Here is a 26,641-nt window from a genome sequence, read left to right on the forward strand (position 1 = left end):
AAATTTTTACGTACTGTTCAGTTACGGGAGTGAAAAACAACAATGGTGGAAACTGTCCGGCTCGTTGTAGTAGTCTGTTGAGATCGAAGGGTTGCAATGGGGATTTCACTCATTCAAGGAAGCGTCCTTTACTGGAATTCATACCTCAAGTGTATAAAAAGATAAAAGATAATCGTCCAGCTGTAGCACCTTTTCGGTGCCTAGCTGCCATGCCACCCGAAGGAAGCACGAGGGTTTGGATACTACCAGGTTGCCCAAGCCTAGACAGAGGAAGTCGAGAGGCAGAGGTCGGGTTCGAACCACGGACCCTCCGGTCAGTAAATTCGCGCTCTAACCACTGAGCCATCTCGCCCCCATCTCAAGTGTATATCAGTGTGGCAACCCGAAACCAGCGCATGTGCTGTCAATGGTGCACTGTAGGCACCAAGTTTGATCACCCGGAAAATCAAAATTTTGCACCATATTTTACAATGGAATATGACGGTGGTGTAGCAGACAACATTCGCAAGGTGTTCAGCTTAAGCTGCGCATCCAGACGCTGGCCAGCAGCTGTTTCGGAGAACGTTTTGTGCGTTGCTTTACCTGGTGCGTGGATTTGCTGTCAATAGTTGATGAGTCCAGAGAAAACGCTTTAGTGCAGTTAGTTGAAGAACAGTACACGAACAAACTATCCAGTTTGGCTACCTAATCTAACACTCTATCAGAAGCTGATGCTTGCGTAAAGTTCGTACCCACGCCACTGTCAGTTGGACAGTCCTCCTACCACTGTGGCGCAACTATTCTGGTGTAAAAGACCGTGTTACAGCAACGGGACAACCGCTATCTGCCATCCATGTGCAAAAAAGTTTTTGCGGACCTTATTTAGTGAAATGTCCACACAAAATCACACTCGGCTTGTTGAAATTAAGTTTGGCTTTGAAATTTAAGTCTCTTGTAATTTGTGTAAGGCACTGGATACAATAAAAATTTATTACACAGTGAGCCTTGTCCCGCTGTTTGATTATCTAGTTCAGCGTCGTTCATGATTCCTGAGGACCAGTCAAGATTACCCTTAGTACAAGGCCAACAGCATCAGTTCCGGGTGGTTCCGGTGAAGTGAATACTTTGTAGGATTAGGGAGCATGATTGTTTGTTTTGTAGTTAAGCCCTGAAAAAATATCTCTGTCCATCTTTTTGACAACCTGTTCAGTACACTGAAGTTACTCAACTTCCCTCGCTTATCACTATTTGTAGAAACGCTATAGTGCACCACCTTAACTTCGGTTTTCCTCATCTCGAAGGTTTTTGGGGGAATGCTACTCTTTTACCGAATTATTAACAACCGTTGTTTGCCGTTGTACGATAACCGATCACAGCTCGCTCGGTGACTGTAGATTTTCTCTGGTTGTTCTGGTATCAACCCTCAGAACAGGAGATTACCGGAGTACTTGTGAAGCTGCTCTGATTCCTCATCAATTAGCCATCTGAGAACTTGCATCTTTATGATCAGGCTAGTCCATTAAAGGTGACAACTTTCCCTAGCTTAGTTCTGCTGAGTAGAAGTTGACTCCATCAGTATATCTGCGATAACCCTCAAGGGAACACTTGTTGAACACCACTTAGTGCCATCCTGTGCCGCTAAGTATACACATACAACTGGCATTCTGGTCTCCATACAACTACCCAACTCGGTTAGATCATTACTTGGTGTTACGAACTGCTAAACGTACAGTGTTTCCTCCTTTTCTAACCCCATACATACATTTTATTCTCTATCCAACAATGCATTTCTGACTGCCTTTCAGGTTTATCTTCTCCGGTTGGCTTTGGCCCGTCGCCTTATCCACCAGTGCCACGGCAGGTTTTGGCAGAAGGTTTTCCTGTCAGTCGTCTTTCCGGTATACCCGGAGGGCCACCTCCAAACGAACTGGCGCAAAGGGAATGGGACAGAATTTGCCTTGACTACCAGCGTGAGAAGGGAGAGCCGCCTGGTCCCCGCTTTCATACCTCTGCTAGACCCCCGCCATCGGCGACAGCCTATGATACCAGTGGATGTCCTCTTGTGCAGTCAGACGTCGGCATATCTCCGCCAGGCGCTGTAATGATACCGTCAGGGCACATGAGCATGGATCATCCCTCTTGCCATGCACCTCAACGTCACTACCCACCCAATCCAGACGGTCCTCCCGTTGTTATGGTCCCACCAAATAATTCGAATCTCACTGGTGGAAATGCACCTTATCCTCCAGCCGGCTCTGGCCCTGTTCCCTCTGCTTCTATCCAGCACTTCCGGTCAGCGCATTCGATGGGGCATGGGTGCCCGGATCAGTCTCATGCATGCATGATTCCGACAGGTCAGAAACGTCCCTACTATGGTTCCTACGGAGATTCTTGGGTTCCTTCAAACAGTGGATGTATGATGGGACCACTTTCATCCAGCGATAGCAGTATGTACCCTGGTAATCTACCTCCCACAGGTTCTGTGCAGCCCCAACGTGGCAGCTCTCTGTGTCAAAGCTCGTTTGGTTCTACTCCTCCCAGCTCTTTACCTATGGTAACGGCTGCAAACGTGGTGACTAATTCTTCGAGTGGCCGTACCTCTGGTGTCAGTAAAGCAGGCGGGAAGAAACGTAAAGCCGCAGCAGTGACCGGAAGAGTTAGCACGGTTAATACGCCCGCTACTCCTACCACAAATTACCAGTCTCAACAGCAATACGCCTACGCCAAACAGTCAGGACCAAACAATTGCGCGGGCCCGATGACACCCAATAAACCTCCGTATTCTTCAATGTATATGTCTGACCCGTCTCAAGCCGGATTTCATCGCTCGGCTTACGCTTCTTCTCCTGGTCAGCAGAACTTCGGTCCTCCCGCTTCGTATCCAGGATCCGATCCGTACTTTCTGCATTATCCGGTGAGAATTTTCCCTTTAGTCTAACTTATGCCTTATTGTGGGTAAAAAAAACTTTTTCAGAAGGAATCTATAATGGTCAAAAATGCAAGCTTTACTACTAAAAGCTTCGGATTCGCTTGTGTGTTAGTACGCCCATCAGTCTCTAATCATGAGTCTATTATCCCTTCTGCGTCCTCTCAGTTGGAAACAAAAGACTGTGCATACGTGCAGTTTATTCCGTTTATTCATACAGGGTGTATTACCTCAGCGCAAAATGGTGTCCATATATTGCATCATTTTGCGTTGAGCAGACCCACCACCTCATGTCTTTCGTGACTTTCTTCGGGTTTCCCTCAGTTGTTCGTACAAACCCACCTTAAAAGCAATAACACTCATTAAGATCAGTTCGTACTTTCCGAAGCTGTTTAAAGTTAAGCCAGGGTTCAATGTAGGGCGTTCTTATACTCGTTTCGTTTATTGAATCCCGTAGAACATCTGTCACTTGTTTACTTAGTGGCTAATGGCCACATCTGCTTATTTTTGTAAATTGCAGAATCTTCATGTATATCACTAGACACATCTGCAGACCGTTATCTTCATTTTTGTCTCTTTTTCAATGCAACTAAATTGGCTTAAAATATGGTTATTTTCTCACACTTTCTTTTGTTACACTTTGTCAAAACTCATCTGCGTATCTACTTTGGTATACAGGTAGTTCATATATTTTTTTCTCTGCACACATATATGAGGAAAGAACTCAGAATTGAGACCGTCCTCAGTATCTCGCATTAGTTGGTCGATTCTGATATTACCTTGCGCATATTGGCTGTTCTTGTATCTCAACATGATGTCCCAAACGCAACCATTTTACCATTGTCATCGAGTCTACCGGGTCGTATTCGTATATGCTCTGATTCTGTTTTCGCTGCTTGAGGGTGTTGGCTTCTTGATGAACTTATCAGCATGGCAGTTTGACAACTACACTATTGCACACATAAGTTTTACTTGCAAACAAGTTTCAGAAACCTGTGACCGCACATCCGATTGATGCTCTAGCGGATTCACATCCACCTGTTGCACAGATCTGGCACTAGTCAAGTTCAACCCTTTTCTTGGTTTCATTTTCGCTGTACTGTGCATCGCCTATTCATCACAGCGACCCAACTAACCGCTTGCCTTATATCTACTGTCAAGTAACCAGTAATATTGATCTTAACTGCGAATAGACCCGAATTTCCGGATGCATCAGGAGATTCTCCCAGTTCCATGCCATTTTTGCATGGGCGTCGTTTTGTACATTTTCAGCAGCTAATTTCTTCATCCTCTCGCTTGTCTGGCAACTGTGTGCTAAAACGTGTGTCATCAAATGCTATCTGGCCAACTGCGCATGGGCGTGGTTGACTGATCCTGGCGAATAACATGCCCGCCTCCTCTGATCGTACAAGACACCAAAACGTGTACAAATAGACACACGCCGCATGCCTGCCTGTTCCTGATGTTTGTTAGTCTGTTTAGAGGTTGGACACGCATGAACTCGGCTTCAAACCCAAGTTGTCAGCGGACACTGAACTACCTACCCTCGCTTCCCCTGTACCTCAACCATAAGTACTAGCTAGCGAGGTGAACGCATTTGTTCATCCTCGCTCACTCGGACATCATCTACTATGCATGGGTGTACCGTTTGTTGGACGTGCATACATTCGCCTGTGCTTGAGACGCACACAAACAATTTTGATCGTTAGCTAGCTAGTTGCGTACTGTAGCATGACACACAAGTTTCGTTCCTCCTTTTCTTATACCTAGCAGTTACTCAACTGTGAGTCTTTCGGGGGGTAGTCTACACACTAATTTCCTAAGACCACTTCACGTAGGTGACCCTAGCGCATATTCCGAACAATTTTTCCCCACATGTAATGTTGTTGCCCTGTTTGGCGTGATACTTTGACGTAAAAAGTTTGCTTACCAACGATCAGCAACACCAATCGTGAACGTGTGTTCCACTGTGCACACTGATAATAGTTTTTTCGAATAAAGTTTTATTTTTGAAATAAAAAAATGGATATTAGGCAGGAGTTTATTAGTAACCTACAACACGCCGATCGAACTCCGCATATTGATACACTCCGTCAGAGATCGACCACTGCGAAGGCAACGAACCATTGTACCCCCTCAGCCTCCCAATTTGTGGTATCTTCAGTTCGTTCACCATCGGTTTCTCAGAACTGTGACTAGAGTCAGCTGCCGTTAACGAATTCTCGATGAAGTGTTTGGTTACAAACTTTTATGGCTCAGCCGTGTGACACGAATATCCAGAGCATCTTCCTTGACGGAGAGCGTTGTTTCCTGTGTTGTGTTGGAATAGGGGTCTGCAGAGTCTGAGTTTTCAGAAGGGAACGGAGGAAAGTCTGACTGCTGCCGTCCAGAACGAAGCATGCACAACCTTTTGTTTAGCTGGGGACATCGAACCTTTGGACCAATATCAGCGGTTTCTATGATTCTCTTGTTCAAGTTTTGGAATAGTTTTGGAAGTGTAAGCGCCCTTGTTGTGTGTACCAGGTTGCACTGGGGTCTTTCCATCCATTCTCTTCATCCGTACCGACCTCCGGAAGTCCGTATGGGATGATGGAGTGTTTCTGAAAGCAAAGCGGGATCGTCGAACCCCACAGTTATTTGCATTATGACAGAGAGGGTGTCCTACTAGATACACGCTTCCCAGAAACATGTCTCCTGCTCGCCCCGGGGAGAAAGTGGCAGATTCACAAGCGCTGACTAAAACCAAAGAAGAATAGCGTATTTTGAGGGAACACGCCATTCATAAGATTTCTGAAAACATCTCGGCAACAGTATTTCTTTCCGCCTGATAACTTGAATGTCATATGGGTTGTCTGTCTTTTTGCCACCATATTGTAAGTCACTTATGTTCTACAACCTTCTTTCTGAAATGTCTCTTGGTTGGGATGGTCTGGTAAACTCTTGTTAACGGGTGACCTAGACCAGGACGTGACACCATCGTGTTGTGTGACTCAAGACATTGGAAGGAAGCGCAGGTGTGTAGGGTTTTGTGAACGCTTTCTAACGCGTAGGACATCTTACATAGACTTTGCGTGGTCCTTTGTACGGCAGTCTAACCCCGGGATAAATAACGGATGTTAATATTCCTGTTGATGGCGACAGCGTGTGGCCCCTGTCTCCTCTAAATTGCCATTCATCTAGTTTCCCTGTTGGCTTCGGGAAGCCGTTCATTACCAGTATGTTGGAAACTCCTGTTGCCAGCGCGTCAAGCCGCGAGTAAAACATACCGAATCAAAATGCATGAAGTCTGCTGTTGAAAAAAAGCGTAAGGAACAGTACTTACGGTTATAATCTGATCACCCCGGTCTGTTGGCCATTCGTAAGTGAGAATGAGATCCGTACGCCACAAGTCACCGTTTCAACGTATTCAGTGACACCACCTTTTGTGGCGAACAGCTGCGAATAGAAGTGATGGTTGTTTCTAAATCTTTCAAAATCGTTTGCCAGCTGATTCCTAAGCTCAGATTACTAACTCCCCTATATCCCACCTTTCTCTAGATGATATGAAGTGGATCATTATCCAAGTAACAGTTTCAAAAACCCGTCTGGCTAGCTTCCCTCTCACAATCCTCTAGGCCATTCAGCTTGTCTTGTGCTTGCACATTGTCGCAGCAAATCGAGGTCATTGTTCGGCTGTTTCCTTACGGCTTACGCAGATGCACAATATGCAAAGAAGTGCGGGTCAAAGTTAGGGGACCGTGAAATAGCCTAACGCTATCGTGAAGAATGCGCACTTATCCCATAACAATGACCTAAGTTCCGCGTGTCACGGTATGGTTGACAATGGACAAAGTGGGAGACGAAAGCCCGGCTTTCGAATTGACAGGGCCAGTCATGTATCTGCTTTCGTTGCACCGACACATGTTCACCTGTGATAGGATAATTTAAGAACTCTTATCGAACCAAGAAACCTATTCTTTATCATCTCTAAAGAGACAAACAAATTGAACAGTATGCTTCCATTTTCGAACCGTCCGATCTGCGGTAATACGGCCTTCTTTATCCGCAGCGTTGTAGACAAATCAGTTTGTTACTTATCCCACCAAGTCACATGAATGTTCTGTGGATGGCTGGTGCTATCGACTGAACTCATCATTCTCGACTCTTCTGATCTTGATGCAACGATACTTGCAAAGTTGACGAAAATTCTTCAGTGGCTTACTGCCGATCTGTTTAGCCGTGATGATAGTTTGGTGGTATAGTAGACTAGTACAACCAATGCTAAGTACCAACATCCAAACTGACGTAAGCACACTACTAGAATTTTTATTCATTGTCCTAGTGCACTAGCAGCGCATATTAGGTCTTCACACTTGACTGCACGCTTCTTGCTTGCGTACTTTTTCGGAAGTGTATGCCGTAGTAGTCGTTTATTTATCGGTCAACGTAGTGCTTTGTCTGACCATTTTCTCTTATCCCTGTGTGCCGCTCAGAAACCCATTCCACCACCTACTCGTAGTCATGTTTCAATCAACTATTGGTCACTGAGCGGTACTCTTTAAACGATGTCGTTACAAACTTTTGCGCCGTCCTGTTTGGCGTTCATCAGTTTCTTCCATCCCTTTGTTCTTTGGTGTAACGTTCTCCGGTTGACCGCCTCTGATAGTCGGTTACTTGAGCCGACTTTTTCACATTTGGATGGGTTGAGCATGGCTCAGTGAAAAATTTGTTCCACTTAATTTATCTGATCAACGTAGGTGCTATTTCTCAATTCTTTACCAAACTGGACTGGTATGCATATCACTCCCGTTTGAACAGTCCTCCTTTTATCCTGACACGATTATTTTGGGAAGCACTGAACTTGATGTGCGCTCTTATTGGAGCTCCACAGCAATTCATGTGTTTCGGTGTCCTGGAATTTTATCTCCGGACCTTTGACGCGATGCGAACCTACTCCACCAGTGCTCTCTGGACGAATCCAAATTGTCACGATTGGACAAGCGAACATGATCGCACTTTGAGCTGTGTGATTGGTTTATCTGACGTCAAACTTATCGTGCCAGTACAGGCGAAAGACTGTTCAGCTGAGAGCAATGTGGGTGCGATTCCTCATCCACACGCTACATTCTTTTGGTTGTTTTCCCACCCCTACCCAAAACGCAACGTTCGATTTTCGCATCGGCATTTTCGCGACCGTTTTTCTGTCCCACTGGTTGTCGCACATTTTCCTAGTGTTCCAACAAAACTAAATTACGTTATTTGTTATGTCCTTCAATTTTCCTAGTGTTTGTACCATGCGACTGGGAGGGGGTGCATTCGGGTTCTATTTGCCATTTGTTACATAGGGATCCTAATTTTGGCATTTTGAAAAACAGCGCTTCCTTTTTGGAGGAAGCATCTTTTTTGAGGTAATAATTTTAAAGAAATGAAATTTTTTCCCACTGAAATCCTGCCTCGATAAGACATTCCGCAAAACCGAAGACAAGACACGTTTTAGTTTCTCCTCGAGGTTTGGATACAACAACGGTGTGGTTCCAGATCTAATTAGGTAGCTGTCATTCCAAAGTCTTTCTGCCGTAACGAAAGCTGATGGAATAACTCGTCATGTTGAAGAAGGATTCCTACTCGGCTCGTCTTGGCCGATAATTTAACCTTGGATAAGTACATGGCACCATGTGTTAGAACATTTTACTATGAAAATACCAATTGAAAGTAGTGCAGTCGAAAGATAGGATTAAGCAACGTACGGCAAGTCATTATTCCTCGGCTTCCTAGTAGTTCCGTACAAACAGGTCTTTGAGGGTCCTATTCAAGCTTAGCAAGATGAGAAACTGTTAGAAACTGCTGCCCTAGTGTGTCAATCAATTTGTCAGCTATAAACCATGTGTCATAGGCACATTGGTTCCGGCTGCTACAGTTTAGATCACTGGAAAACGGGAAAGTGGAATACGAACCAAGTCTTGGAGGCGAAGGCGCGCTCAGTTTGTTCAGAAATTGGGTAGCTGCGTAACGAAGACGATAGCTTTGATGCACGAGCGCCACTGACTGCGCGATTGGGCCATTTCCGCCAATGTCAATAATTACTGGTAATTTCAGTACCGGAATCCCCATCCCTAGTGTGTGTAAATCATGGATAAGCAAGTACATTTCAACATAGGGTTAACATTAACTGGAAAGTTGTATCTTACTCCAACCAAAGCTGTTGAAAAACACCTGAGTATGGATGAGATTTCATCACCGAAGTGCGTAATTGCATGCGGCGGCATTTTTACAGCTCAGCCTTTCACAAGGGAACACTCCCTTGGAGAGAGCATTTTATGATCCGGCAAAAGACCATTCCTCCAGGTTCGATTGTGCAACGTACGCTTCTAATCCGAGGAAATGTACTTTTAAGCAGCGTTCATCAGTTCTCAGTTCCGTATGGGGTTATAGAATGCCTAGTTATTTTGTTTCACTTAAGTTTACTCACCATATTAACGTGCCTTTTGGATGTATTTTTTCATTTTGTCACAGGAGCCGAATATGCCTAGAGCAATCGGTAACTCGGGCCTTGCAATGGAGAACCGTCGTGCTCTCACTCCAAAAGGGACCGATTCGTTCGCGGTAGGTCCAGCTGGCTACCCACTACCATATAGCGCTACATCTGGTGGGCGCATGCCATCTAATTGTGGAATGCCATTCTCTTCTCCGGGAAGTGGTTCTGTTGCGCATCCGTACATGCACTCCCCAGATATGTCTGGTCCCCACTGCGAAATGACGCCCGGATTGCGGCCGTCACAGACCGGATCCTGTACACAACACTTAACTTCAGCTAGCTTAGCCAGCCTTGCTCGTTTATCCCAGCTATCCGGATCCGAGAGCCCGTACGTCCCGTCTTCGGCTTCGGTAGGTAGCTCACTTGGTACAATACCTGGCTCCGGAAATTATGGTAGTCGGGCTGGGTTGTATCATCCGGACAACGTGGTGGTTATGAGTGGCTCGCACCAACCGGTACCACCGCAAGCGGTGCGAGGACTTCCTGGACCCGTGCCAATGGGACTGAAGCCTCATGATTCTGAACTACCACCTGGTGCGCCTTCCATGCATACCAAGTTCGCTGCCCAAGGATACCACGGACCTACTCAGCAGCAACATTCCGGTCCCGCACAGCCGTCTCTTCCTCAGCAGCAGCAGCAACAACAACAACAAGTGCAGTCGCAACAAACCCCCTCGATTCAAGTATGTTTTTCTGAATTGTGTTTTTCCCACTCTTGATTATCGAACCAATGAGGTTTTACGTAAAACCACGTTCAAAGAAGCTGCCTACTGGTGCTAATCCAATTTACTGGTTAGCGACTTGTTATCCACCTTGGCATGGATTAGTCCAATAGCTGTGCAATAGAGATTGCTGTGATCTTCACATCTTCGTTTGACAACACTACTCTGACACTTTCCTTGGGAAGGTTTATATGGTCTCTTCGCGTGCCATGACATCTCGTTTCACACCCCAATTGGTCTAAGCTAAGTGGATGATGATGTCTACTCACTAAAGGATTTGTCGACTGGAGAGATTACCACCGGCACGTAACGTCGTGGGAAGATATAAGAGATGTGTTCTTTTATCATTTTTTATTCATAACCATGTGTTGTCTTCAGATGTTTGGATACTTTCCATAAGTAAAAGTGACAAGTACTGGGCTCTTCATGACGGAGTTTTCCTCATCCCATCTAAGTTTATTTTGTGCTAACCACCAGGATTTTGTAGAATGTAGTCACGTTCAACTCACCTCGTTTCGCATCCCATTTTCAGGTTAACAACACCTTTTTCAATGCGCAGCTGAATGTACAGCAAATGAACTACCAACACGTCAGCGCTCCTGGATCTACGGGTCAGATGCAGATCCATTTTGTTCAACAGCAGCAACAACATGACCAACCTGTGGGTACCAGTGGTGGTGGTGGTGGGAATGCTCGAGCCACCCGACAGACCAATCCATCTTCACGGATGCCTCCCGTGTCGGACTACTACCCTTCACAAGCTCCGATGGGTCATGCGACTAACTATGGACCCGAGTCGGGTGCTGTGCAACGCGTCTCTCAATTTCCCAATGGTGCTTCTAGTGCGGAGTTCCAAGTAACAAAGTCTGATGGACCAATATCGACATGCGGTAGCTTACCACCTAGTGGGGTCGGGCCAGCAGCCACGAGCTACGGCAACACAAGTGTACAAATCACTCCGCGAACTCCTCATACTATTCAGTACCTGCCTACGGTCAATCCGTCACAAACAGAATTACAACAACCAAGTTCCCAGTACCCTTCCGCTGAATCAGCCCAAAGTATACGATCGAAGGGATTGCGAAGTAATGTTCAGTATGGCTCGTCCGACCCCACCATGTTTGGCCACATGGATATGCCCATACCAGAAACGATGAAGCAAGCATCCTTCAGCTCCGGAACAGTGTACGCAAACCAATCGGTCACGCAAGCTACATCTCACCAACAGTTCCAACAGCAGCAACAACAACAGTATGGATCACAAGCCACCTTCGCTTCCCAGCCATCTAATCAGGGAAAGAATGCACCCTCACATTCATTATCTGCACGAGGTTCGTGGGTTTCTTCTGCTGAAGGGCATTTCGATTCTAACTCAACTGCAGGACCGCCAAGTGCGTTCCATCCGGGGACGGTTGACGCACAATTGATGTCCTCGGGATCCGGTGAGTTTTGCTTCATTTCCATCTCAAAATTGTTATTCTACACTCGCCAGTTGTATAGGACCTCAATACCATACTATCGTGCATGTCTGTGAGCTAAGGGCCACTGTGACGATATCAATATTTATTTTGGTATTGTTTTCTGAATTCATCTTGACAATAAACAGGGTTTCACCAAATTCCGAACTTGGAATGAATACCTCAATGTGCCCAAACTGTAGGACCATGTAGTCTTATTTCTGAAATGGCTTTTTCTGGCTGCTCTCCTCAGTTGAGTCCCTTCCGTTTTTCGGGGTTAGGTAAACATTTCATCTGATAAACTGGCTCACGCATTGCCTACCCCAGTACCGCCATATATTTGCTCCAGTTAGTACACAGAAAACGATTGAATGACGTTCACAACAGAAGCGTGAGACTATGTATGCTGGAGATGTTCACTTGGCTCCCACAAAACCAGCCGACTGGTAGTGAAATGCCATTTGGTTTTTACCCATGAGCTAGGTAAAGGATTTGGACTGTGTCATTTGATTCTTGGGATGACAAAATGCATGGAGTGTGCTACCGGAATGACCTGAGTTGCAAGTCGGATTAGCTCCTATTCCTCAGTCGTGATTTTCGTACTGAGACTATGCTGAGTCACTGTCACCGGTCATGTCCTAGCTTTCAGACTAGAAATCTTTCTTCTAATCGATTTGATTTCGAAGTAGTTCCTTTCAGAGGTGACACGGTGCTACTAACTAGCAACCGGATGAATTACTAACTCTATCTACAGCAGTTCTTTCTCATTTCGGTCCGGTCTTACTTTCCAGTTAGAAATAGAGCTCTTTTCTAGTACGCCTATGAAGGAATATCGATCTTACCTGATTGAGGAAGCTCGGGAGAACCAACTAACCAATTCGTTCTTTCCGGTTAGTACTTTTGTTACTGAGATTCTTTTAGAATGGCCATAAGGTTGAATCGCAAGTTCTTGACTGGTTATTGGAACTTCAGATATGAACACGGTTTTTTAACAGTGCACGAAGAACTTCATTTCTTAGCGTTGAAATGATCGGTGTTTTGATAGAGTTAACACATTTTCAGGAGATATTATCGTGGTCGACTAAACCTTTCGTGGAAGACATTCGCCGCCAAGTGAATTGAAAGACATGATTGATTCTTCATAGGCTTGTCCTATTGCAGAGCATCTGGAGTTGCTAAAACTAACCTTCTGTTCTTTCCCCCAACAATTCTCCTAGTTGGACGTCCAACTGTTCACACTTCCCACCCATCCAGTCGGATAAACATAGCTTCTTATCCGTCAGGCTATTCCGGTGACCCAATGGATCAGACTGTGGCAGACTCTGTACCCGGATCCGAGGTGGTTGGCCCCGGCTTTCAACACCGATCTAGTCACCCGCAGTACGGCAGACAATCAGCAGCGAACAAACATGAATCACCCGCTGCCGTTCAACTACCCCCAGTGCAACAACAACAACAACAACACACCTATCGTCATCAGCAGCAACAACATTACAGTCAAAGCGCGCAACAACATCAAATGTTTATGTCCTCGTCTATGGGCAGCCTAACACCTGACGGGTCTGGCGCCAGTAATCAGGTGCAATTTATGATGTCGGCCTCTTCAACCAGCTCTTCCCTAAACGCATCGTCTACTATGCAAAGCACCTCGACAACACTTGTTACAGGCGACGTTTCCCCTATGCCAACCACAGCGAATGCGACATCGGAAGCAACCACTGTTCCTTCGGGTGGAATGTGTGGGGGCATGGCATCGGAAATGAAACTCAGTCAGTACGACCCGATTGGTTCTGCCAAGCGCGCCATGCTGTTACCACCCACCAATGATGAAATAAAACCGCCGGGTTCCCTCAATGGGCCATCGTCCTTCAATACTAGTTCTGCTTCGCAACTGCCGAATCGGGTATCGTGGCAGTCCAACCCAAGTGCCATTGCGGCCATTCCTAACAACCATTCGACCATGGATCAGCAACATCTTGTTAGTGGGGGATCTTATGCTGCATCCTATAGTTCGACAGCTTATGCCACCACTGCATCTTCGAATTCAGGGACCGGACAATCCACAGGCTTTGTCGACGCCTTAGGTGGAGGTATTCGTGACGTGATTGGACACCCGCAAGCTGCTACTACGTGCGACCTCCCGCCTCCTGGACTATCCCAACCTCCCTATCCATCGTCCATAGTACAGTAAAATCACTTAACGTGGTCATACCAAACCCTATCTTTCACTTGTTTCCTCTTCACAGACACACCTACATTGCCGATACTCTTCCTCCAATGTAGAAAGACGAGCTTACTTTACTAGTGTTTTTCTACTTCTAGGCCAGCAACCCAAAAGGAAAGGGCTGTGTGTAAATAAACCATTTTATTAGAATGATCATCATTCAATGAACTATCAGGCAGCCAGCATGCTACTCCTGTCACATGTGCGTGTAATGTTCTACACACTCAGTGACCTAACCATTGATCCCACCTCTTGTCCCGCTCCACCGAGCATAGAGCAAACTCGTCTAGCATTTCTTTTCTATCGGTCAATCTGATTTGGGACCGACTCATCCTAGTTGTACTCCAGTCAATATGATAGTCTGTCAATAACGATTCCTCCTGTTCAGCATCATTCATTACACTATATACCCTCCACGTACTCACTGATGGGTGCGTGATGGTTGTGGGTATATTAGGACATAATTTAACATGATTATTTCGACTCTGATGTTGACTTCTCCCAAAACCACTCGATTTGTTTCATGATGTGCTTTCTCAACCACTGCACCTCAACATCCTGCACATAGTAGGTCCTCTCTCTCCAATCTTTGTCTGTATACTTCAAGGTAGACGCATATTTTTCCACCTACCGTGTTCTCAAATCCTGGGTGCATTGTACATTTCTGTCTATGTTTACACAAATTTTTATGGTCTCCTGTTTACTAATGAACCTTCGGTCATTTCGTTTTCTCTCTGTCATGATATTTTAGCCCGTTTTTTATCATTGACTCCTTTCTTAATTGTGCCGCGGATACCTGATTCGCCGCACGGATTAATTGGGCCTGTTTTCACGATCGAGAGTTCTATTGGCCCATAGACCGTCTCTCACGTCTGGACGCCGTTTTATGATTTTCTTGACGTACTTGTATTGCTGTGTTGTTGTCGTTGTTCGTTTCTTGCTCTCTCTGTCCCTGGGATATTTGATGAATTAAACTGATCAATGCTCACGTAAACGTCCGGCCAAATAGAATACAGGCGATCATCTATTCGATACTGATTTTCTCACTTGTTCGCCCTCTCTCTTTCTCACTATTCTCTGTTCAACACATACAAATCCATTGTTATTTCTACCGTTTCTGCTTCTATCTTCGTTCAGCGATGTAAGTTTCTTGGATACCACACGCAATTAAATGCCTTATTTCATTTTCCTTGGTGGTTATTGTTTTTCTGTCAGCTTTACCCATGGAAGCACCCTTCTGTAGCTGAATGCGCAGGCCTCTACAATCGGCTGGGAATGAGCTATGGAGTGAAGCGCAAGATTCTAACACCGGTCCCTCTTTTGGGTCCAAACAACCCAGTAAAATCTCAACTCAATTGCATTGTGGCTAAGCATTGAAGGATTGACCCAGTTGAGCAGTTTACGAAGCACAATACTGTCCATGAAGTTTAGGGTGATGGGTCGCCCTCCGGTGTTAATGTAGCGCTCCAGGGCGTTTGTTCATCCCCATTCTGTTCTCCTTTTACCCTCTGAACTTTGTATCCTAAAACAGGTACGAGTGAAAAGATGCTTGTGGCTGGAGGGCTTTTCTGCTGAACATATCGTTTATCAATAAAATAAACCGCTATGGCTCCAACTTTCTTGTAGTGTTTCGAATTACATTTGCCATTTGCCGACAAGAATAACCTTTGCAGGCAGATTGGCTGTGAACTAAGCTTTGATACCGCCTGTGCTGCGAATGACTGGCAGCTTATTCGTAGTGATTGGTAATCGCTCGTATCGAGTTGGTCTTTACTGAATGGATCTGTCTTGAGTTAAGATCCCTGTCTGTGTAGTTCTGGATGGAAACAGCTGGTTTAGCATGGCACTCTCACCCAAACGAAGGCCGGTCACACTCGGCGTAGAACTCGTATTCTGACGTGCTTATCAACCCAGTCTCTGTATCCACAAAAACACCACGCTTCTGCTAATGAGCCATGATCTCTTATCACTTGCCCTCTTTACGGTGATCTAAATAAAAGTTACTTAAAAGTAGTCCTTCCGACTCGTGACTGTAACACGTGATATGCACCTCGTGGAACCGGAGTACGTGAAGCACGAGTGTGGGTAGATTTATTGTTAAGTTTATTCTCGGCTACGCTGTTGGTTCGGTCCCACTAGTGAGCTAGTAAAGGGCATGGAATTCTTTTTCCTTGGTAATGATCATCCGCATCTCATAACTTCATACTAGCAAGTAAGCAGAATGCCCCTGTAACAGACTGCAGACTACACATCAAAAAGCGCGACAGCCAGTAAAAAGCCACACATTCTATCCGGAAGATAGTCGCCAGTGAAGCGGATCACCACAGATTCAGTTACTGCTGGTGTTCCAAATGTCTAGGCTTGGGCAACCTGGCAGTATCCCTACCCTCGTGCCTCCTTCGGGTGGCATGGCAGCTAGGCACCGAAAGGGTGCTACAGCTGAACGATTATTATTATATCACTGAGAATGACGATTTTGACCTCAGGTTATTTTTCGTGACGAGTGTTGCAATAATGATCGGGAGTTGCCTACTTGCCCTACAGTGACTTTAGCTTCCATAGTTTCGTTCGCCCGTTACTTAGGGAGTTGGGGTAGATAGCTATGGAGGAAGTAGCTGATATCATTGATGCGAAAAGGATGGGCGTGAGTGAATTTTTCATTGGAGGGATCGGGATGGGAGCTGTACATTGAACGCAACTGGACCATGTCCGATAATGTCTAAACGTTGATGTGGTTGTCCAGCCTACTGACCATATAGCCAAGCCACCACAACCTACAGAGTGTGATCGATTCGTCTATCATTGGTGAGCTATTTCCGTAAATCATTCGAAGAACTACCAGATTTGGTCAATGCGCCGAAGACATCAATGGTCAAACAGTGAAAGTCTTTTGACGTCCTCGGCGCTCAGCGACCAGGTCTCTTGCCCGCCTAATAGTATGGAGCGCACCGCAGCATTATAAACTGGACCCTTGACAGATCAGCTGATTCTACGCCTACTCCACAGGTGATGTAAGTTCGTGAAACCTACTCTGTCATTCCCATTCCGGATCGAAATGTCTTTGGCCAGAACGCCGGGAATGGTACAGCTGCCCAAATTTTTCTGTTACCTCAATCGGCTCATCCGCAGGCATGAGGCTAGGGCTCGAGCCCCTCCAGCCCTGCAACAGCAATTTACACTTTGCAGCTCTGAAGCTTATGCCAAACCGTGAGAGAATTGTATAGATTATCTAGTATTCTCTGCATTACAATGGCATCAGATTCAAAAAGTGCTATATATTTTTTGTGTGCGATGTCTGTGAGGGAATGCTCCGGAGGCAGTTCGACCCTGCAGACATTAGAGATTGGTAGCGAATCTTCCATAATCTATCAGATACAAAATTGAAGAAGAAAGATAAAAGAAGGCAGTCTTGCTTGACACTACTTAATGTGGTAAACTCAACGAGAGCCTCCCGTAGACCTTCACACGTCCGCGGGAGTGGGCATACAGCGCCTTAAGTAGTCAGGTTTTAGCGGGGGGCACGCTGCTCCACGGACGCTGTAATAATGCCTGACGGTCCACAGAATCCATGGCAGCATTCAAGTCAGGGAAGACAAACATTTTTGGTTGGTGAAAGCAGTGTTGCTGCCCGAAATCCGTTGGAAAGTGAAATTGTGATCGATGAATCCTCTTGCAGTACGGAACGAAAATTGGTTTTCACGAATCTGCCTTTCCCTGTGTTCAATCAACCCTCGAAGAATAAGGCCAGACAGCAATTCCGATGCCGCAGCTACCGGGCTGATATCACGGTCGGTGTCAGCGTCGGCTATCTCAAGTCGATACTGCCTACCTATGATGGCTTTTCGAAGATGGTGGATTGGCATGCTTCTTGCCGACTTGCAAGGGCATTAATGGGGAAGAAGTGTCAAGCATGATCGCGCTTCAGGGTGAATGGAATCATGGCCACGTGATCTAACTGGTCCCTTGGTTGATTTGCACTTGGTGGACGCCAGGTTACGCGGTGCGGAGATTTAAGTTGGAAATTCGGCTGGCACACAACTGGAGGAGTCGCTCTCTGTTTTCTCTGCGGCGATCCACGACTCCAAATCAATGTGATTTCAACGATCTTAGACGACCGACTTGTGATAACAGCGTCAGGGCGAAACTGGTCGTGGGCTGTCGAAGAGTTTTCAGCAACCTTGTGAGTGGTTTCCTTTATGAAAACAACGTCAGTACTTCTTACTTGGCAATAAGCCCGTATGAATTTCGACAGAACGTATCCTTCGCACCTTAAAAACTGCATTCCCTTGTGGTATAGGTTGACATTGCAATCAGGCACCGCTATTCATTTCGGGTAGCATTATGCTTGATTAAACTAGATAACTGAAGGTCTCAAAAACGACTGTTCACTGGTATCCAATCCGACAAACCGCCTTGAGCTCCTTGGCTGAGTGTGGTTCTTATGCCATATACTCAACGAGTCATCACTTCTGGATCATCGGACAAACTGAGAGCGGAGTGTAAGGGAGTTGAGTCCGTTCTTGGCGCTTTAGGATGCATTGCCACACTTGAGTCTTGAATGCGTGTTCGGAAGACACAGTATACATTAATTTTAAGGGAGTATAAGGCTTTCGAAGGCACTGCCTCTTCGGATTTGTGTACGGTCTTTGAAACCATCGATGTAGAAAAGATTCAGCAATATTGTCTTCCAGACGTATTACACTACCCATAAGGTTGGTGAAAACTATTCCACAGCCCACGACCGATTTCCCCTCCTCTGGATGCATTAGATAGGTGCGGTCCCCAATTTTCTGTCAACTTTATGTTCTACTTGAACGCGAATTGGACAGATTACGATAACTACTCTCAGTTTCACACGAATTTGTTTTTGACAGGAGACTCAACTGAATCTCCAGTTTTAAACACGTAAACTCGGGGATTGTGTCTACCTGCTTAGCCTCGAGAAGGACGAAACTGCTCGTGGGCTTTTGAACGGAAAGTGTATCTTTCACTATTGATGGGCAGTGCAATGCATAAGGTGCGTCGGTCAGACAAAGTCAAGACCAAATGGTCCGGCTGTACGGTTGGAAGGTTTGGGGGTTACATCGGTGGACAGACACCCATGAGCGTAAATGACGCTTCTCAGCCGTTCAGACCGAGGAATAGGACTTAGCTGAGGTATCCGCCTTGAGCCTTTGATTCAAAATTCTGACCCACGAGGCAGTAGGGTTTTCTCGGAGACCTTACCCGGAACCGGTGACTCAATAGTCTGCCCTGCTCGGCTGCAGGGGGCTGGTGTAACCCAGCAGTGCAGGGAGTAAGCCATTTCTGTCTCACTCCTGATGCGGCTGCGCGCAGTAGGTGCCTTTTGAAGAGCACCGAACACCTTGGCTCTAAAAGTATTTCGGCCGTAATGAATAATGCACCGGTGGTCACTGTCAACCTTTGAGCGACTGGAGTGTGCGGCTCTTAGAGCCGGCTTTTTCTAACCTGTCCTTCTTCGAAGGAAGGCATCATTGCTGCTTCCATGAACATGAACATGTTTGTTTCCTGGGGAACACAAATTGTTGCCTTCAGGCTCCCATTGCAGAGGACCGTTGGACTTTACCTGGAAACCGCCTCGTGGTATGGGTTCTCGCTGCTCTTGATCTGACTGCCCCATTCTTTTAGCCTTCCTTGCATGGGTGCGCCTCGTGTCGAGAAGTTCTAGCTAATGTAGCCCACGGGACTATTGCAGAACTCAAGTTCGTCTACTACGTCAAGGTGGCAGCTTTAGGTTGGGGGAACTGCAAAAGATGGTCATGGGTTCCGTGCACGGAACTTTCTAGATGGGGTTTGAACACCTTACAGTTCAGTGTTGCTAATTTACCACCATATATAATAGTAACTTCATTATCATTCATCTGTATCACCCTCACAGTACCTAGCTGCTACGCCATCCGAATGAAACACGATGGCTAACACACTGCCAGATTGTACAAACCTAGACAGGAGCAGTCGGTATTCTGAAATTGGGTTCGAACCACAGACCCTCCGCCAATAAACTCAAACACCAATCTATCTCGAGCCAACACTCATGTGTTACGTAGTATAATCTTGAAAAAATTCTAACTGTCTTTGTTCGGTTGTTGTATTTTACATTTGTTTATTCCATTTCAAACACTCAACTTGGAGTACAAACTACCCCACTTACCGTATTGTTACTTATGCCTGGAATTCCGACGCACGTCATTTCTTCGCATGTTTGCGCAACTGGCGCACGCGCCATTGCATGGGGAACAATAAAAGTTGCTCACTCCTTATGTTTGTGAGTTTGACAAGCAATTGCAGGTCATGAGCTTAGTCACACTGATGCAACTGATTCGGACGATCATGAATACACATTCCATCCTATCATCTCACGGACTTGGTCCGGACAGACCGACTGAGCTGAACTAAGCCTAGTACTAACTTAGCGATGAAAGCACCGCCGTTAAAACTCGGCGGCAGACCCCTTATTGTCTGTCAGGATCAAATAGCTTCGAAACACCTCTGTCGTTGAAACACCTCTGCATGAAAACACACCGAGCTGAAGCTAGTGTATGCCGAAACAGGCAGGTACATTTTTCAGGATATTTACTTTATTATAACTTCACTTTACTGTGACTTTCTCCTCTGAGAGGAGACAAGCGGCCCCAAAAATATCTCGAATCGCCGCTAAAGATCAGTTGTCAAGTTCATGCTGTTGTTTAACCATGTCCTATTCAACTGCGTTCACATTATCTTGGGGCAGCGTCCCTTGTAAGAATGAATGAACGTTCGTGCAGACAGCCATGATCACTGTCACTCAAACGAAGAGCATTTGTCTACATTTGCCTCGTGGTGATTCTACAGAGAAGAAAGCCATCAACAGACAAACAACAGGATCTCGACAGAGGGACGACCATGAGGAAAGGGTCCTTTCGACCTCCCCCGGGGGTCGACTATCATAGGCAATGTTTTCCTCATTAACATCAAATTACCAAACTGCTGGAAGTCGTCAGTTGCTTTTCAACCGTTCGGGAACGTTTTTGATCAGTTGTTCACTGTTGCGTGATCGAGTCTGCCTCAATATCAATAAACTCCAATCTGCACTAGAATCCATGACTGTTGCCTTGAAGCGGACTTCTTCGTCACCTTGAGAGCTGGCTAGCTTATGTTCAAGTAACTTGTAACTCTCTTTCAAAACCAAGCCAACCGAAATACCCATTAATTTTAGATTTCATCCTATCTCAAATTATTTCGTAATTTAAGGTGCCCATCGACTAATAGCATAAGCCCACGAAGTCCTGCATAGTTATCCCAGGAATCCGTTCATATATGGTTATCAACCGGGGAGTCTCCTCTCAAGGTAATTTTCAATGGGGGATTTTTTTTAAATAAAAAAACGTTTTACTCATCGTTCCAAGGGCAGGCTCACTTCAACCATGATTTCCAAGTAGTTTTCTAAATTAACCAACTATGGCAGTAGTGTATTAAAGGGTCATTAAATTCGGCGTCCAATGATCCATCAACGTGGTATCAGTTGTATGGTGCAAAACTGCTTTGCGTTTGGAAGTGACCATAATCAACAGTGCTGTTGCTCTTGCAAAAAGCCACACATAAGGATGAATGTAAAGCATTTCAGAATGAAATTTCACAGGGTGTTCTGACCTTAGTTATATGGCCTCAAGGTTACCACTGTTAAGGTATAATATTTGATCAACATTGACCACACAGCCGTCCTATTCTCAGATGATTAGTGCTTGGTGGAACGGAAGAAACCAAGCAGGTTTAGTGTGACTGTTTCGCTACAGGTTATAGGTTCACTTGTGCCGTGTGAACAGCAGAGTTTGCTCTTAAGTGTCTGGGGTCAGCGGAGTAACCTGTGACCAGCACATGCTTTGCAATCGATGCTGCTGTCTGACCACTAGCTGACTGTTGTCACCTGGACCGCATCAGATATTCTGGTATGTATTCCAGGATTGTTTTTGTTTGGAGAGAGCAATCTGTTCTTTCCATGTGTCACCGCACAAAGACTGCTTGCTCGGGGTTGGCTAGTTTCCAAGGTGAACGGGCTTAATCTTGTTTCAGAAGCGCTTGGTAGATAACCGGTAGTTTAAACAAGTTCACCAAGCTCTTCTGAAACGATGGCTTAATCTTGGTTGCGCTGTACGAAATGTGTGATTAGGAGCGGCCGTTAGTTTCTGTTTGCGAATATGTGATCCTCATTGAATATTAGACTCGAGATTTTTTCTTTTCGACACTAGTAGTGAGGCGTCCTGCGGCTTTGTACAGGCTGTGTTCGGAAGGAACGATCCGGATAGCCATTGTCTAGGACAGTTCGTTTCAGGAACTACTTTTCATTGTGTAATTCATCGGAACTGCAACTGTTTTTCGTCTTGAATAATCATGCTTCGATTAAGCTGCGCTTGTAAGCTGCTGGTGTACGGCTTGGAATTGGATGAACTGACCACTCTAGGTCGTTTTACGGTGGATATTTTTATCCGGACGTCCTCTGAGCAAGCTAAGCATACATTTATGGCAGGTAGACTTGGATGAAGGTTACTCAGAAGGTCAAATTTCAACTAAGATGTTCCTCAGTAGTGAAAATTAGGATATCATCAACTTGGCGTCTGTAAGCTGTGGCACTCACAATATTACGACATAATCGTATTTATATCAATGCCAAAAATATGCCTAAAGCACTGTCCATGTCGACATTATCTATTTGACGGTACGGAAATCAAAGCGAATACTTCCTGTACACGAAAAGTTGTAGTTTTTCGGTAGAGGATTTGAGATTTCCGCCGATAGGCTCTGGCTGACTGTGTAATTATACAGAATTCAACGGATTGATATAGTGGTAAGGTGATTCAACATCAATGAAAAATATCTTGACAGAATTCGCAGACAAAGTTCATGTCATTTGTTGCTGTAATTGCAGTGACACCTACATCGGTAGAGTAGGTCGATGTCTCTCTGGAAGAATTGCATAACACACCAAAATGTCTGCTCAGTTTGAAGAGTAAAACTCCAGAGGGCAAAAATCGCTTTCAGTGTGCCGCCCAAGTGAATGGATAGGTAGAGCGTGTTACTGTCAGCTTACTAGGGGGGTGGAAAGTGATTTACTAATTTGGACCCTGTAATAGTAGAGGTGGCGTCTAACCTTAGAACAATAAGTGCACTACTCATAAGATCACTGAAAATCGTCTACAGCCCACAAACGGTTTCGCCCTTCTTAGGGCTCATCAGGTAGGCGCAGTCCCTGAGTTTCCGTCAACCTTAAAAGCAATGCATTACAAATATACGTGTACCGTGATATCTCGAATATCATAGCAACTGAAACATGAGGCGGCCTGGTGCGGCACATTCAGTTGACTGGAAACATCGCAACCGAGCGATTCAGCTGGGTTCCAGGTGTGTCTCTCGAAAAACCAAATTAACTTGCAAATGAGTGTATTACGCTAAGTGGATATGCTATTTGGGTGTAATCTTAGTTCCTGTGCTGCGTGTCTTCAAAAGGGGAGTGACAAGTTCTCAAGCCACCGGTCAGTAAAAAGTGCAACTCGGCCACAACTTTTAGGCTTTACCTCGGCTTATAAAATTCATACTTCTCTCGGCTGCCAACAATGGCTCTCCTTTTGCGATTTGGACGTTCAACTGTTAGGAAAGTGTGAACTGTGGACGGCTTTGAGACTTTACTCTATTCGGTGCTCAGCCGATTCAAGACCCTTCTTTATCGTAAGTTATTCCTACAATCAGAAAGGCTGAACAAAGCACCCGTTTGTAGACTAGCTTGTGTCGGCATGAAATTCAGTGACCTCAGCCATGACGAGTAACACTGTCTATTGTCAAAGCTGTTGTAATATCACACTGCTTCGAATCGAAAGTTCATCCTATAGTTAAGCAAATCAAAACATCCACCCTTACTGGTAGCTTCTAAGGCAGGATCTAGATGAACCCTTAGAAGTTGTTTTGTTTTCAAGGTGAACTAATTAGTCGCAGTCACCGACAGTACTGTCTTTTTCTTGTCACATTCTTGCGCACAAATTCACTATTCTTGCCTCCAACATCGTTTTGTCTCTCCGTAAAACTACTAATTACTTTCACAACATCCGACATCATTAGCGTTTTCAGTCATGAACTATTTATTAACCATTGCCACTATTCAACTGCTAGTACATCCTGCATACCACTTTGATGACCGTAATTCTCAGAAAATTTGGTCTTATAAAGTTTACGGTTACCCACTTGTCGTTAGACCTATGGCAACTGGAATCAAGTTGAATGAATGGCTTACATGTGAGCAAGTATCTCCCATAGGGTGCGGAGACAGTTGTTCCTGTTAGGTTTCACCCCCTCATAAATAGTGAATCGACGGCTAGCTATTTTACCCTAACCATGGCTCACTATCACTGCGTGCGCTGGACTTGAACCTATCAGACAGGGGTGTCTTAACGTTTGGCTGGAGATATCGCAGCAAATGGCGGCTAATCGATGTCAACTGCGTTCGCGCTGCCGGTTCTTTTCAAACTGTCGGGCTCATGATGCCTCCGACAGGTCTGCGCAAGGTCTTTCCTTAACCCATTCTTTTCTCCTATTTTCCCCTCAAGGTTTTAGGTGAAGTTAAATAAACCCTACGGTTCTACAGCAGTGAGGCATCATTATCAACACCGGTTTTTTTATTTTGCGTCTCCGCTGACGGTGACGATCAGTTTGATCCGATAATGCTAATGCATACCGAACTTCCCCTGGTTTCCGTAATACCAAAAAGTGATTTAAGCGGAAACCGACTTCCCAAATAGTCCAAGCACTAAGCCTATAATTCCACACTCTTTTTACTCCTCCAATTTCATGCGATGAAGTTTTGAATCCGTTTGAATCCATCATGATGGCAGGCAGCACGATTATTTTACTATTCGCTTTAAGGAAAAACAATATTTTACTTATAGAATGAGATGTCCGTGTCCTTAGTTAGCTGATCTGAACTGGTAGGTATGGATCTGCTTCTGGGCACACGAACTAGAAAACAGCTGACTAGTTTCCCAGCTGTTGTTATTCGACGTGCGTTACCAGCTTGGTTGCAGATTTATGCTGTTGCAGTAGATTTGTTATCCAAGCAACAATCGGTCAGTCAGTTTTTTGGACCACTTTAGGTTACTCAAAGAATGTACAAGTGAGTGTTATGGAAGAACAACAGTTTTGTTCACAGATTTATGCTGTTGCGTAAATATTCATCATATCTGTCAGGCATAATACACCACATAAGTGACAGACCAGGTTAGATCTGAACAAAGAACGCCTAGTATACATCCAGTATGCCATCGATTCGACGAGTTGCTCATCGACAGATGTTAATACAGTATTTGGCCAGACATATGTGTGAGCACAACAATAGGGTCTTACGGGGTCTTCTAGAACCTTTCTGGTTGCTGTGTCGTTTCATCAGGTAGATGCTTTCGAGAAACTTCCAAAGATCTACGAAAAGTCCCCATTGACGAGATGGCACCTTTCAAGAATGGCAATCACTTACAGGTACACACAGATTGGATTTTTTAGGCATCCTCACCCACTTGTCAGTGGTGCAGATATTTTCATTCGTAAAGTGCCTCCATAAAAGCAATGCTTCGAAAAAAAGTAACCCCTTTGTTGCTTTCGAGTTCCTTTACAGTTAAAATTGCGCTTGCAAACAATAACTGTACGGTGTACGAAAGTGACCGATCACAAATGAGGCGAATATTTAAATCGGCAGAATAACAACAGCTGAGCAGTTGAAATGTTTCCGATGATTCATAAAACTCAAATGTCATGAACGGTTAGTGGATGACCTCAAAGAAATTTCCTTGTGTCCAATAATGCTCACCAGGAACTACTAATTTGAAATGAAACGCCCATTCGGAAATCGTATACATTCACATACCCCAAAATAGCCCTTGAGAAGTACAGTGTTTCCGCTAAATGTGTCCTAACCTTACCCGATTCGTAAACTTTTCGTCCTGAACTCACATGTGAGCGATAGAAACAGACAGTATAGAGTGTTGAGTTGCACTTGGTATTTTTTGTTTCGTTGTCCATCATTGAGCTAATTGAAACGAACGTGCATGTATGCTCGCTTATTTCTGTTAGCGCCAATAACTGGGCTATGCGTTATTCAATCGATCCGCACATTCGCTAAACCCATAACATGGTTTCTTGTATGACCGGCTTAGACTTGATGCAAAAATTGTCTATATCACTCGTTATTTACATTTTTCTGAGACACGTTTTGTCGGTCCACGATGACCTGTTAGATCTAACATGCACGATGATGTTTCCTCGAAGAAGCGAGTCTTCACTGTCTGACCGAAATATTGTAATTACACGAAAACAAGTGGTGGATCCTGTGCGTGATCTCGTGTGGATTGTGTTCGCGAATTTTCAGAGAACTGCTTTGTCAGCTTTTAACTATTTGATCACATGTTGTATTGTCGTAATCACAACACACACAAACCTGTGTGCATAGTTTCGGTTTCGGCATTTGTATTGACCATTTTCTATCGATTAGCGGTATAACTTGAGCGCTAGAAATAATCCGGTGCTAAACACCACGTTGTGTTGACGTCGGATGGCTATCAAATCTGATTTCCCATATAAATCTTGATGGTTCATGCATAAACTGTTGGAATTATTTCCTTATTACATCCATCGATGTAGTCAGCTAGATGCATCTTGTTCACTGAGTGGCCATAGTGATTGTATTGTATTAGGTGGTTTCTGTGACTTCAAGGAACTGACTAGAATCGATCTTTCTCTCTTTACTGATCCCTGGCTCTTATGTTTCTGCAATGGGCGGAATTACTT

The 26,641-nt window shown here is 45.1% G+C and overlaps 2 protein-coding genes across 2 annotated transcripts in view; one reads left to right on the forward strand and one right to left on the reverse strand.

Annotated features, from left to right (window-relative positions):
* Positions 1-14,995, forward strand: part of T265_05928 (hypothetical protein) — a gene marked incomplete at both ends in the record, with an annotated part of 29,121 nt that extends 14,126 nt beyond the window's left edge. Inside the window, 4 exons of the mRNA XM_009171063.1 lie at positions 1,785-2,893; positions 9,398-10,102; positions 10,674-11,583; positions 12,816-14,995. Of these exons, the coding sequence (XP_009169327.1) occupies positions 1,785-2,893; positions 9,398-10,102; positions 10,674-11,583; positions 12,816-13,789 (3,698 nt within the window). The remainder of the gene's footprint in view (positions 1-1,784; positions 2,894-9,397; positions 10,103-10,673; positions 11,584-12,815) is intronic.
* T265_05927 (hypothetical protein) lies at positions 5,144-5,449 on the reverse strand (the record flags this gene model as incomplete). Its single annotated transcript, XM_009171062.1, has 1 exon — positions 5,144-5,449. One exon carries the CDS (start codon positions 5,447-5,449, stop codon positions 5,144-5,146), a length of 306 nt encoding a protein of 101 aa, XP_009169326.1.
* Positions 14,996-26,641: the final 11,646 nt, after the last annotated feature.

Source organism: Opisthorchis viverrini (genome assembly GCF_000715545.1).
Source record: "Opisthorchis viverrini unplaced genomic scaffold opera_v5_115, whole genome shotgun sequence".
In the NCBI taxonomy this organism is placed as follows: Eukaryota; Metazoa; Platyhelminthes; class Trematoda; order Opisthorchiida; family Opisthorchiidae; genus Opisthorchis; species Opisthorchis viverrini.